Source organism: Asparagus officinalis, chromosome 1 (genome assembly GCF_001876935.1).
Source record: "Asparagus officinalis chromosome 1, Aspof.V1, whole genome shotgun sequence".
Classification (NCBI taxonomy): Eukaryota; Viridiplantae; Streptophyta; class Magnoliopsida; order Asparagales; family Asparagaceae; genus Asparagus; species Asparagus officinalis.
In genome coordinates, this window is record NC_033794.1 from 112,429,890 (window position 1) to 112,440,674 (window position 10,785).

At 38.5% G+C, this 10,785-nt stretch overlaps 1 protein-coding gene across 1 annotated transcript; it reads left to right on the top strand.

The window, feature by feature from the left end:
* LOC109829009 (putative phospholipid-transporting ATPase 9) lies at positions 1,289–10,031 on the top strand. The gene is made up of 12 exons (XM_020396049.1): positions 1,289–2,417; positions 3,006–4,345; positions 4,739–4,849; positions 4,961–5,237; positions 5,348–5,436; positions 5,564–5,672; positions 5,892–6,095; positions 6,185–6,310; positions 6,753–6,851; positions 6,932–7,123; positions 8,618–9,211; positions 9,553–10,031. The coding sequence occupies exons 1-12, from the start codon at positions 2,019–2,021 to the stop codon at positions 9,679–9,681; spliced, it is 3,669 nt and encodes a 1,222-aa protein (XP_020251638.1). The 5' UTR covers positions 1,289–2,018; the 3' UTR covers positions 9,682–10,031.

Below are 10,785 nucleotides of genomic sequence, written 5' to 3' on the forward strand. Positions count from 1 at the left end.
TTAAACTGGGTCGTCCACTGTTCATGCACATATTGAGAACACGGGCACTAATCTCGGCTTCTAACATTAACAGTGCACGTACGAAACATATTATCGGTGCGTCGTTAACATTAGAGTAAATTTGACAAAACCCCCAACAAAATTTGGGCCCTATCTCATGAAACCCTTCCTTCATAAACTTTTCGCGTGAAACTTCTTAAACTTTTCGCACCAAGCCTCCAATTTCTAACACAGTTTGTTTCGAGAACCATCCAGGGTTAGTTGCCGCCGAGGGCGAAGTCACAGCAGAGGCGTAGGGTGAATCACCCTGACCGACGCTCAAAAAGACATGTTTAGTACTAAACTAATCCATATTTTTACATATGCCCCCCCAATACTTTTTCAGTCCAGTGACCCAGCACCCCAGGTCTTTGAAATCGAACATCTAAACATTTTGAAACCCCCTCCGACCTCTTGTGTAACTGTGTCTTCGCTCTATATTGCAATGATCGTCGGTCGACGCGACATCTTGGCACCAATCCTTTCGAACCGCTACCTAACCATTGACCCGACTCCCATGGGACCACTGTCTCCCGCCAAATCAACTATTGACACCGAGTCCAACCTCATCATCTTCTTTATATATTCTCAGGGTACAAACTTGCATCGGAAATATAAATTAATCCAGAGTTAGATGATGAATAGTTCCATAGTTATCAATGTATGAAGATAAAAATCTACTGTGATTCTTCTATTGACTATTATATTTTGTCTGAACGTATAACGTATGTACATGTTTGGTTTTTGTGTCATGATATTTAATCCGTCCTCGATCAGGTTGCATCTGTGGAGATCCGTGTGATGACCATTGGAACTACAAAAATACATCATCAATCGAATTGGCTTGGATGAGGAAATTAATTACCTTGAAAATTAACCGGAAATTCCATAATTTCGAAATATTAGAATCAAAGGTCCAATGTATATATGAAAGAGTACATGAGATATTAATTGAAAGTTTTAATCGAAAGGAGAAAACAAGGATCTGGCTCCGACCTTGACCTGTGCCTGAGGAAAACGAAAGTTGAGGGTTTATTAGTGGAAAAGTCGGGAAGGTTCTTCGTGAGAAAAATCAGAGGGTTTATCGGGGGAAAAAAAAGTTCGGAGGTGTTTCGAGCAACAACCCAAAGTTTGGAGGGTTTTGTGAAGTTTACCAACCGAAACCAGCAAATACTTTCGGGTACATATTCCCTCGTAGTCCCCCTCCCTAAGAAAAGAAAAGAACAAGTGAAGAAAAGGAAACCCACCTAAGAACTAGGAGAATCTCCCATAGACTAATCCACATATTATTGAGGTAAAATTTCAAGTTAATTCCCCTAAAACTGAGGTTTGATATTCTCACCCCCTGTTCACGAAATATCCACCACCAAATCTGTCCCAAAAAATTACCCAAATATTACAAGAACAAGTTCCTTGAATCCTAATGCCTCTCTGTCTCCTCCTTCAAAAGAAAAGAAGTTTCTTTGCTATGTTTTAAGAGAGAGAGGGAGACAGAGAGGGGGGAGAGAGAGGGAGATAAAATCTCTCTAGAGAGAGGAATATAGAGGATCAAGACAATATAGCTATCATTTTGAGAGAGAAAGGAATTACCCTATGGCGCCAAAAAAACAGAAATTCTTTTCAATGTAAGATCTTCTAGAGCTTTTGGGTAAACCTCACCAAGCTCTCATTTTTATCCCAATTTTCTCTCTTTTTGCACATTCTCCCCATTTGCCCAAAAAAAAATACATGCAAATATTTGGGTTCTTATAGATTGTGTTCAGCTCTGATCTCTATGGTATGCTGATCCTAGAAAGAGGAAAGGAGCTATTTCTCCATCTGGGTATTTGTTAAAATTTCAAGTTTTCATTCATTTATGTCTAAGGGTGGGAATTTTATCACATAGTTGTGAAATTCAAAAACTCACGTCTGGGTTTGTCCAAAAGCTTGTGTTTTCATCTAGAAATTGCAAATTTGCATTGTTGTTGGTACCCATTTAGATGGCTGGAGGTAGAGGAAGGAGAAAGAAGCTTCATTTCAATAAATTGTTCAGCTTTTCATGTCTAAAGCCTTCTCCTACTGATGATCATTTGAATATCGGGGGCCCGGGATATTCTAGAGTTGTATTTGCCAATGAACCAGATTGTTTTGAGGCCAATATATTGAATTATGGCAACAATTATGTGTCTACGACCAAGTACACATTGGCTACTTTTGTGCCCAAATCTTTGTTCGAGCAGTTTAGGAGAGTTGCCAATATATACTTTTTATTTACTGGATGCCTTGCGTTTACGCCGTTGGCGCCTTACACGGCAGTGAGCGCGGTGTTGCCGCTGGTGGTGGTGATCTGGGCAAGCATGGCTAAGGAGGCTGTCGAAGATTGGAGGAGGAATCAGCAGGTACTTTTGTTTTTTTTCCCTGCCATTTTTCCCTTTCCTTTTTTCTCTAAAATTTAGAATGGATTTATGACGTTGTTTTTGATGTGAATGGATGGAAACCGATTGTGAATGAATCGGATTTTCCTTTTTTTTTTAGATTCATGTGATAGTAGGAAAGTTTAGTGTTGAATTGATGAATTCCTTATATTTTGCTCAGTAGCTTATCATATGAAAATATTATAGAAACATATTTAGGAAATTTTGTGGAGTTGGGTGATGAAAGATAGGTTTTGCATCTGATGATTAGGGGATACTTTGAATTCTTTGCAAATTTATTAGGGAAGTTTTCCTGTTTCCATCGTAGAGTCTGCTTGTGAGGTGCTTATAGGTCCGAAGTGAGAAAAAAACATCTAGTACTATTTGTAATTTGAAAGTTCCCAGGATTTTCTTTTGAGAAAAGAAAGTCCCCTCTGGCTTTACTTGTGCTCTTGGACAGAATTCAACTGTTAGAATTCTTCTGCAATCTTTAGACAGTCTGGGATCTATGCTTCAGTTTTCTCCAGGTTCTAGGAAAGATGGTTATATCTAAAAAGTATGCTTTTCTTTCAGGACAGAGAGGTGAATAATCGAAAGGTTAAAGTTCATCGCGGTGGGGGACACTTTGAGCTAACCGAATGGAAAAATTTGAGAGTTGGAGACATAGTGAATGTAGAAAAAGATAATTTCTTTCCTGCCGATCTAATCATGCTTTCATCAAGTTATGAAGAGGCAATTTGTTACGTGGAAACCACGAATCTTGATGGAGAAACCAATTTGAAGCTAAAACAGTCACTAGAAGCAACTTCGAGCTTACAAGATGATTCTAGCTTCCAACATTTCAAAGCAGTGATAAAATGTGAAGACCCAAATGCAAACCTCTACACTTTTGTAGGAACCATGGACTATGAAGGCCAACAATATCCTCTCTCACCTCAACAACTTCTTCTAAGGGACTCAAAACTCCGAAATACCGATTTTGTTTATGGGGTTGTCGTATTCACAGGTCAAGATACGAAAGTTATGCAAAATGCCATAAATCCACCTTCAAAGAGAAGCAAAATTGAGAGGAAAATGGATAAACTTATTTACCTCTTGCTATTTGGCTTGGTTTTGATCTCAATTATTGGATCAATTTCCTTTGGTATTAAAACCTACAATGACCTGAAAAATGGCAGGATGACACGTTGGTATCTTCGACCTGATGACGCTGATTGGTACTATGATCCTAAAAGGGCAGTTCTTGCAGCAATTTTGCACTTCTTGACTGCAATGATGCTATATAGTTATTTTATCCCCATCTCTTTGTATGTTTCTATAGAGATTGTCAAAGTTCTTCAGGCCATTTTCATCAACCAGGACATTCAAATGTATCACGAGGAAACTGATACACCCGCTCATGCTCGTACCTCAAATTTAAACGAGGAATTAGGTCAAGTTGACACAATCCTCTCAGATAAAACCGGAACATTGACTTGTAACTCTATGGAGTTTATAAAGTGCTCAATAGCTGGTACTGCTTATGGTCGTGGTATTACTGAGGTGGAGAAGGCAATGGCCAAAAGAAAAAGGTCCACGTTGCCTTTTGAGACTCCTCAAGAAGACAAGGAAGTGGATGAAAAACCAAAGGTTAAAGGGTTTAATTTCAAAGATGGTCGAATAATGAATGGAAATTGGGTTAATGAGCCTCGTGCTGATATTATACAGTTGTTTTTTCGTCTCTTGGCTGTATGCCATACTGCTATACCCGAAATTGATGAAACCTCAGGTAAAATTACTTATGAAGCTGAGTCACCAGATGAGGCAGCATTTGTTATTGCAGCAAGGGAAGTAGGATTTGAGTTCTATCAGAGAACACAGACATCTATCTCCGTTCATGAGCTTGATCCTTCTACGGGCAAGACAGTGGATAGGTCAAGCTTTCAATCTATAGCTCCTTTCTAATTTCATCTAGGGTTTTATGTACATATCCCTTAAATCATGTGTATTTGCGAAACTACCCCAAATCTCAGATTTGCAAAATTGCCCGGAAATCATCAACTCTGGCAAAAAATACCCCCCAACTCAACAAATCATCGACTTTGATAGGCTACTTTGTATTTGCAATGTAAAAATATTAACAAAATAGTCAATATTTTACTCATAATATCCACCAAAGTTGATGGTTTATGGTATTTATTTTTCACGTCGATGTTGTGGTGGGTAGTTTTGTAAATACTAAGATTTAAGTGGCAGTTTTGCAAATACACATTATTAATCCTTCCATTTATTACTAATTAATAATATTCGTTTTGCATTGTTTGCAGATCATATAGGCTCTTGAATATCTTAGAGTTTAGTAGCACTCGGAAAAGGATGTCTGTGATAGTTAAAACTGATGAGGGAAAACTTTTGCTTCTCACTAAAGGTGCCGACAAGTGAGTATGCTTCAATAGAATACTAGTTAGTGTCATAGTTCATTTATATGGTTCTCGTTTTGAAAATATTATGCATAATCTTTAATAGTTTTATTTTGGGCTTTTAAACAGTGTTATGTTTGAAAGGCTTGCAAAGAATGGAAGAGAATTCGAGGAGAAGACTAAGGAGAACTTGCATGATTATGCTGATGCTGGCTTAAGGACATTAGTTCTTGCATATCGCGAGCTTGATGAAAAGGTGTATGAGAAATTCAATAAAGAATTTATCCAGGCAAAGAGCTTAGTGACTGCTGATAGAGAGGAAAAGATTGACCAAGCTGCTGAAAAGATCGAGAAGGATCTAATTCTTATCGGTGCTACAGCTGTTGAAGACAAGCTCCAGAATGGGGTGGGTAGAAAAATTTCATGTAACAATGTTAAAATTTTCAGTGTTTAATACTTGTTATACTATTGAATTTATTTATTTATTTATTTATTTATTTATTTATTTCTCTATAGGTACCTGAATGTATCGACAAGCTAGCGCAAGCTGGAATTAAGATTTGGGTATTAACTGGTGATAAGATGGAGACTGCCATCAATATTGGGTATGCCAAAAATATCATATATAGATAAACTTATACACTTTTCTCAGTGGACCTTTTATTACATTTTCCTTTAACATCATTTCTGCCTTCATACTGACTCCATCCTCCTGTTTCTCTCTTCCTTCAGTTTTGCTTGCAGTCTACTGAGACAAGGAATGAAGCAGATAATCATCACTTTGGAAACACCAGATATTGTAGCAGTGGAGAAAGAAGGAAACAAAGATGCCATTGCTAAGGTAACAAAAAGAGTATCAATTTATGCAATTTTGCCCTGATAACACTCTTCAAGATGTGCCTTTTTTGCAATTTTTTGTGGATGAACAATGCCCATTAAAAGATGTAAGATATCTCCAAAGAAAAGGGCACAGAATAACAAGTTTCAAGCTCTTTATCTACTTGTATATGTCTTAAAATATGTTTCAAAATCTATGTATCTTCTCAATATTTTCTTTTAGGCACGTAAAGCCAGCATCACACAACAAATAAGTGAAGGAGAGAAACGAGTAGGCTCATCAAGCACAGAGGCATTTGCTTTGATTATTGATGGGAAATCCCTCACATATGCTTTGGAGAATGATGTGAAGAATTTTTTTTTACAATTGGCGGTGAGTTGTGCATCAGTCATATGTTGCCGATCTTCCCCCATACAAAAAGCCCTTGTGAGTTCAACATGTTTTTATTGTCTAATTGCTTTTGTTCTATCCTTCTGTCAATCTAATTTAACGAGGCGGCCAACATAATTATTTAGGTCACAAGATTGGTTAAGAGCGGCACTCGTAAAGTAACACTAGCAATTGGTGATGGAGCAAATGATGTAGGTATGCTTCAAGAAGCAGACATAGGGATTGGCATCAGCGGTGTTGAAGGAATGCAGGCCAGTATTATAAAGATTCATAATTTTGTTATGATGCATTTTTTTCACTTTGATGTACAGTGGGATTGTTTTGAAAGAATTTGTAGTAACTAAATCATGAAAGTTTGAATTTTAATTGAGGTTGGATTTCTGAATCCATCCAGTAACTGTTCATCTCTTTCAAGTTCTCCAGTTTGGAAACCCCAAGAGAGACCCAAAAAAATGAATTTTTAATGTTTGCCTTAGTCCTTTTGAAGAGAGAGTTCGTCTGAAATTTGAGTTCATGCAATTGCAAATTGTTTGGCTATCACCCCTCTAATTCCCCTGTATATATTTTCTTGATAAATATGGATGTAAAGGAGAAGAAAAATTTTACTTAAGTGTGGCCTTAATTATAAATTCAAGTATACTTCTTTATTCTTCTAATTCTAATTCTGTCTTCTATGATTGCCAATAATTTCAGGCAGTCATGTCCAGTGATGTTTCAATAGCTCAGTTTCGGTTTCTAGAACGTCTACTTCTTGTTCATGGGCATTGGTGCTATCGAAGGATCTCTTCAATGGTACAATACAACATTTTCAATCCTATTAAGTTGGTAAATTTTCAATTTAAGTTGTTGCTAATGTACCCTTTTCTTTGCAGATATGTTACTTCTTCTACAAGAACCTTACTTTCGGTGTAACTCTCTTCTTATATGAGGCTTATACCTCGTTCTCTGGTCAGGCAGCTTATAACGATTGGTTTATGTCGTTATATAATGTATTTTTCACATCTCTTCCCGTGATAGCTTTGGGTGTGTTCGATCAAGATGTTTCTGCTCGTTTCTGCTTGAAGGTATGTATGCCATGCGAATTTTCCATAACTGCTCCTTTTCTAGACTAATTATCAGTATCTATATAATGTTTGAGATAATTAATAGTTGAATGTATTTGGTACAACTCTTGCTCAATCATTTTCACAATCAAAGCCCAAGTGTGATTGATATTGTTTTCTATCCTTTTGTGTTAAGATTTAGAAAAAGATTTCTCTTCTTATCGATCGGTGTATTGAAGAAAAGGAAATAAAACAAAGGTGTTAGAATTAATGGTATAAAATTATAATCCTCAACTCTTACCAATGTTTTAAAAAGCCTCAGCCTAGCCTGCTTAGGCCTACGCCTAAGCCTAGGTAGCACCTACTCTGACCGTCTAGCGCCTAGGCAGTACCTATACTATCCATCAGGTTTTGGGGGCACCTAGGGGAGCATGATCTGCCTACATGAACTGCACCCTTTAGGCCTTGATCGTGATATCCTCAGTTGCAGCCTCTACATCATCCAAACTCTACATCAGCCTTTGATATTTAACAGAACCTCCACCACCACCACTTAAACGAAGAAATCCACCCAGACGCTAGTCCGACACCTTAAGTTTTCTATAACTTTGACATTTCCTATCAATTATTATAATTAAAAACTTAAAAAAATAGGAAAACTTCCTAGGCGCCTAGGATCTAGGCATCGGGTCTAATGCCCAGGCTGCCTAATTCTTTCTGTAACCTTGACCCTCACCATAACTTCGGACTTTGGGTGTAATAATTAGAGGGACTTTAAGATGGTATCAGAGCAACCCAGATTTAAATCCCATCGGCCACGAAATTAAAGCTGATTTTCTAAAAGTTTACATTGCTACATGAGTCTAGATTTCAGTCATAAAAAGGACGCTCAACTTCGAGGGGCATGTTAGAATTAATTTAAAATTATAACCCTCAGCCCTCATCATAACTTTAGACTTTTGGTGCAATCGTTAGAAGGAATTTAATAAAAGTATTTTGTTTTTATTATATTAGACCCCCAATTTTATGTTAATTTCATGTTAGACCTCCAAATCTTCATATTTTTAATCAGACCCTAAATTCATTAAGTTGCTTTAAATTTAACCCTTGAGACTACTAACTTTTTCTAAATAAGAACCCATTTGAACCAACATCAAGGTTTCGGAAGCTTAATGTAGAAATGTAGAAGTATGAAGATTTGAGGGTTTAATAAATAATTACAAGATTTTTTGGGGGCGTTTTTTTGGTGGGGGGGGGGGGGGAGGGACGGAAGGGAGGGTTGGGGAATTATATCACAAAGTACCTAAAAGAAATACTATAGTCTGAGTCTAATCACGTTGAAATGCAACAAGAGATGAATCATTTTCCTTTGCCAGCATAAATCTTTGTGCTTCATTTTTCAAATAATAAAAGAAAATCACTAGAAATTGACAAAATTCAACAGAGGCTTGATATTCTCTCATAATTTTCACTCTATATTACATGGATATTGCTTGATATGGATTCAAAATGCAGTTTCCCCTCTTATACCAAGAAGGTGTACAAAATGTCCTCTTTAGCTGGGTTCGAATTCTCGGCTGGATGTTCAACGGCATCCTCAGTGCCATCACCATCTTCTTCCTCACGATCTCTGTCCTCCAACACCAAGCCTTCCGGAAGGGCGGCGAGGTCGCTGAGCTTGAAATCCTAGGAGCCACCATGTACACTATAGTCATTTGGGTCGTCAACCTTCAAATGGCTCTTTCTGTCTCCTACTTCACCCTCATCCAACACATCTTCATATGGGGTGGCGTCGCTTTCTGGTACCTCTTCCTCTTCGTCTATGGTTCCATCTCTCCATCTTTCTCGACCAACGCGTTCAAAGTTTTCATCGAAAGTCTTTCTCCTTCACCGTTGTTTTGGATTGTCACTCTATTGGTCACCATCGCGACTTTAGTACCATACTTTGCCTATGCATCAATACAAATGAGGTTCTTCCCAATGTACCATGGGATGATTCAGTGGATACGGTCAGAAGGGAGGGCGGATGATCCCGAGTATTGTCACGTCATCAGGCAGAGGTCGGTCAGGCCAACGACGGTTGGGGTGTCAGCAAGGCTCGATGCAAAGGTCCGTAGTATTGTAATTAGAGTGCACAATGGATTGCGATCCGCTTCACTACAAAAAGGTAGTGGAGGGACCGCTACTTCTATCACATCCGTTAATTTGTCTAATGGGTGATTGTGATTTATATATGAGTGTAAATTAGAAATGAGTACAAGTAATCGAGATATGACTAGTGTTGGATTTAGAACGGATCATAATCACCCACCAGATAAATCAACAGTTACGATGAAAGCAGCGGTCTCTGTACTACTTTTTGTTAGCAGGAAGGATCCAAATCCGTATACAATGTGGTTCATTCGATGTAAGAAAAACAGTTTGGGACTGATTTGGCTGTGCTTGTACAGTTGTACCCTTACCCGTCAGTTAGTGTGGCATCGAGCGGGAGGCGGTTGGAGTCACACACGTCGGTCGCATCATGGAGGAGCGTGAGGAGATCGTGGAGTGGGAGTAGAGCAACGCCGTGGCTGAGTTGACACGGCTGCGCTGAGATGGGAGGGTGAGGAGGCGATCGCGGGCAGAACTGTAAAGGTTTTGAGGGAGAGGAGTTGTAGAGTTTCGATTGTTGCCCCTGCCTTTTTTTTATATAAAGAGGGGCAGGCATTGTTTCAGTGGTGTCGTTTACAGTGTTGCTTCTATAGTGAAGATCCCCCAAGCTCCCTCGTTTATGTTTGACATGTAGTTAGTCACTAACTTAATTGAGGGAGGGGGTTGAGAATCCTTTGGCGGAGGTAAGGAGCGTATATTTCTTGGCTCCATGTATGAAGAAGAATAACCAGCTTGTGCTTTACTAATGTAAGGTTGATGAGAGGAGATTTGTGCAAGAGGTGTCAATATTTTCATGATACATGGGATGTAACGGCCAAATATTTTCATCATATTTGGCCTGAAATGTGATGGATGATGCGTCTTTGAGCCCTTCACGGGGATCACCCCGCTTGTACAGATCGCGTTGGGATAAGATTCTCGGCGTGTTCGGCGGCCTAATGTGACCGTAGCGGGTCGATGGGCTGTCCTCATAGCAAATACTTGCTCGGAAAAGTTCGGCCAAGGGATGAAGTGATCTCTTTGAGCTTTACTTCACAGAGGAACGTATCGATGGACTCTTAGCTTGAGGATCAAATTTGTCATCAATAGTTATTTTTATGAATTCATTTGTGGTACATCATAAAGTTATGTTGCAACTGGAACTTCGAATATTTATAGTATGATCTTGTGTTGCCGCCGAACTTTCTTGAGGGTTGATGAAGAAGTTAGTACGGCATCAAACGAAACCGGTGATTGGGATTTTTATTGAGATGACATTACTCAGCCTTTGCAAATTTTGAAGTAGGCTGATCAATTGCCACTAGGTTGAAACAAGTGAAAATTTACGAAATTTGTGGGTTATATCCCATGCATATCATGAATTTATCTATTTTTATTGTTTTAGCCCCATAATAATTAATAAAGTATATCAAAATTTACAATTTTCATAAGTTACCCGTGATTTTTGTCCACTTTCTTTCGTTTCAACCCACTTGCATTTAGTCCTGTAATTTTAAAACTCAAAATTTTTATGGGGTATAACCCGCAAATTC

What these genes read in the sequence shown, in the direction of transcription:
- LOC109829009 (XM_020396049.1), top strand. Translation starts at nt 2,019, where the DNA reads ATGGCTGGAGGTAGAGGAAGGAGAAAGAAGCTTCATTTCAATAAATTG. An exon ending in ATTGGAGGAGGAATCAGCAG is followed by an intron (nt 2,418 to 3,005) that starts GTACTTTTGTTT and finishes CTTTTCTTTCAG; the next exon opens with GACAGAGAGGTGAATAATCG. An exon ending in GAGACTGCCATCAATATTGG is followed by an intron (nt 5,437 to 5,563) that starts GTATGCCAAAAA and finishes CTCTTCCTTCAG; the next exon opens with TTTTGCTTGCAGTCTACTGA.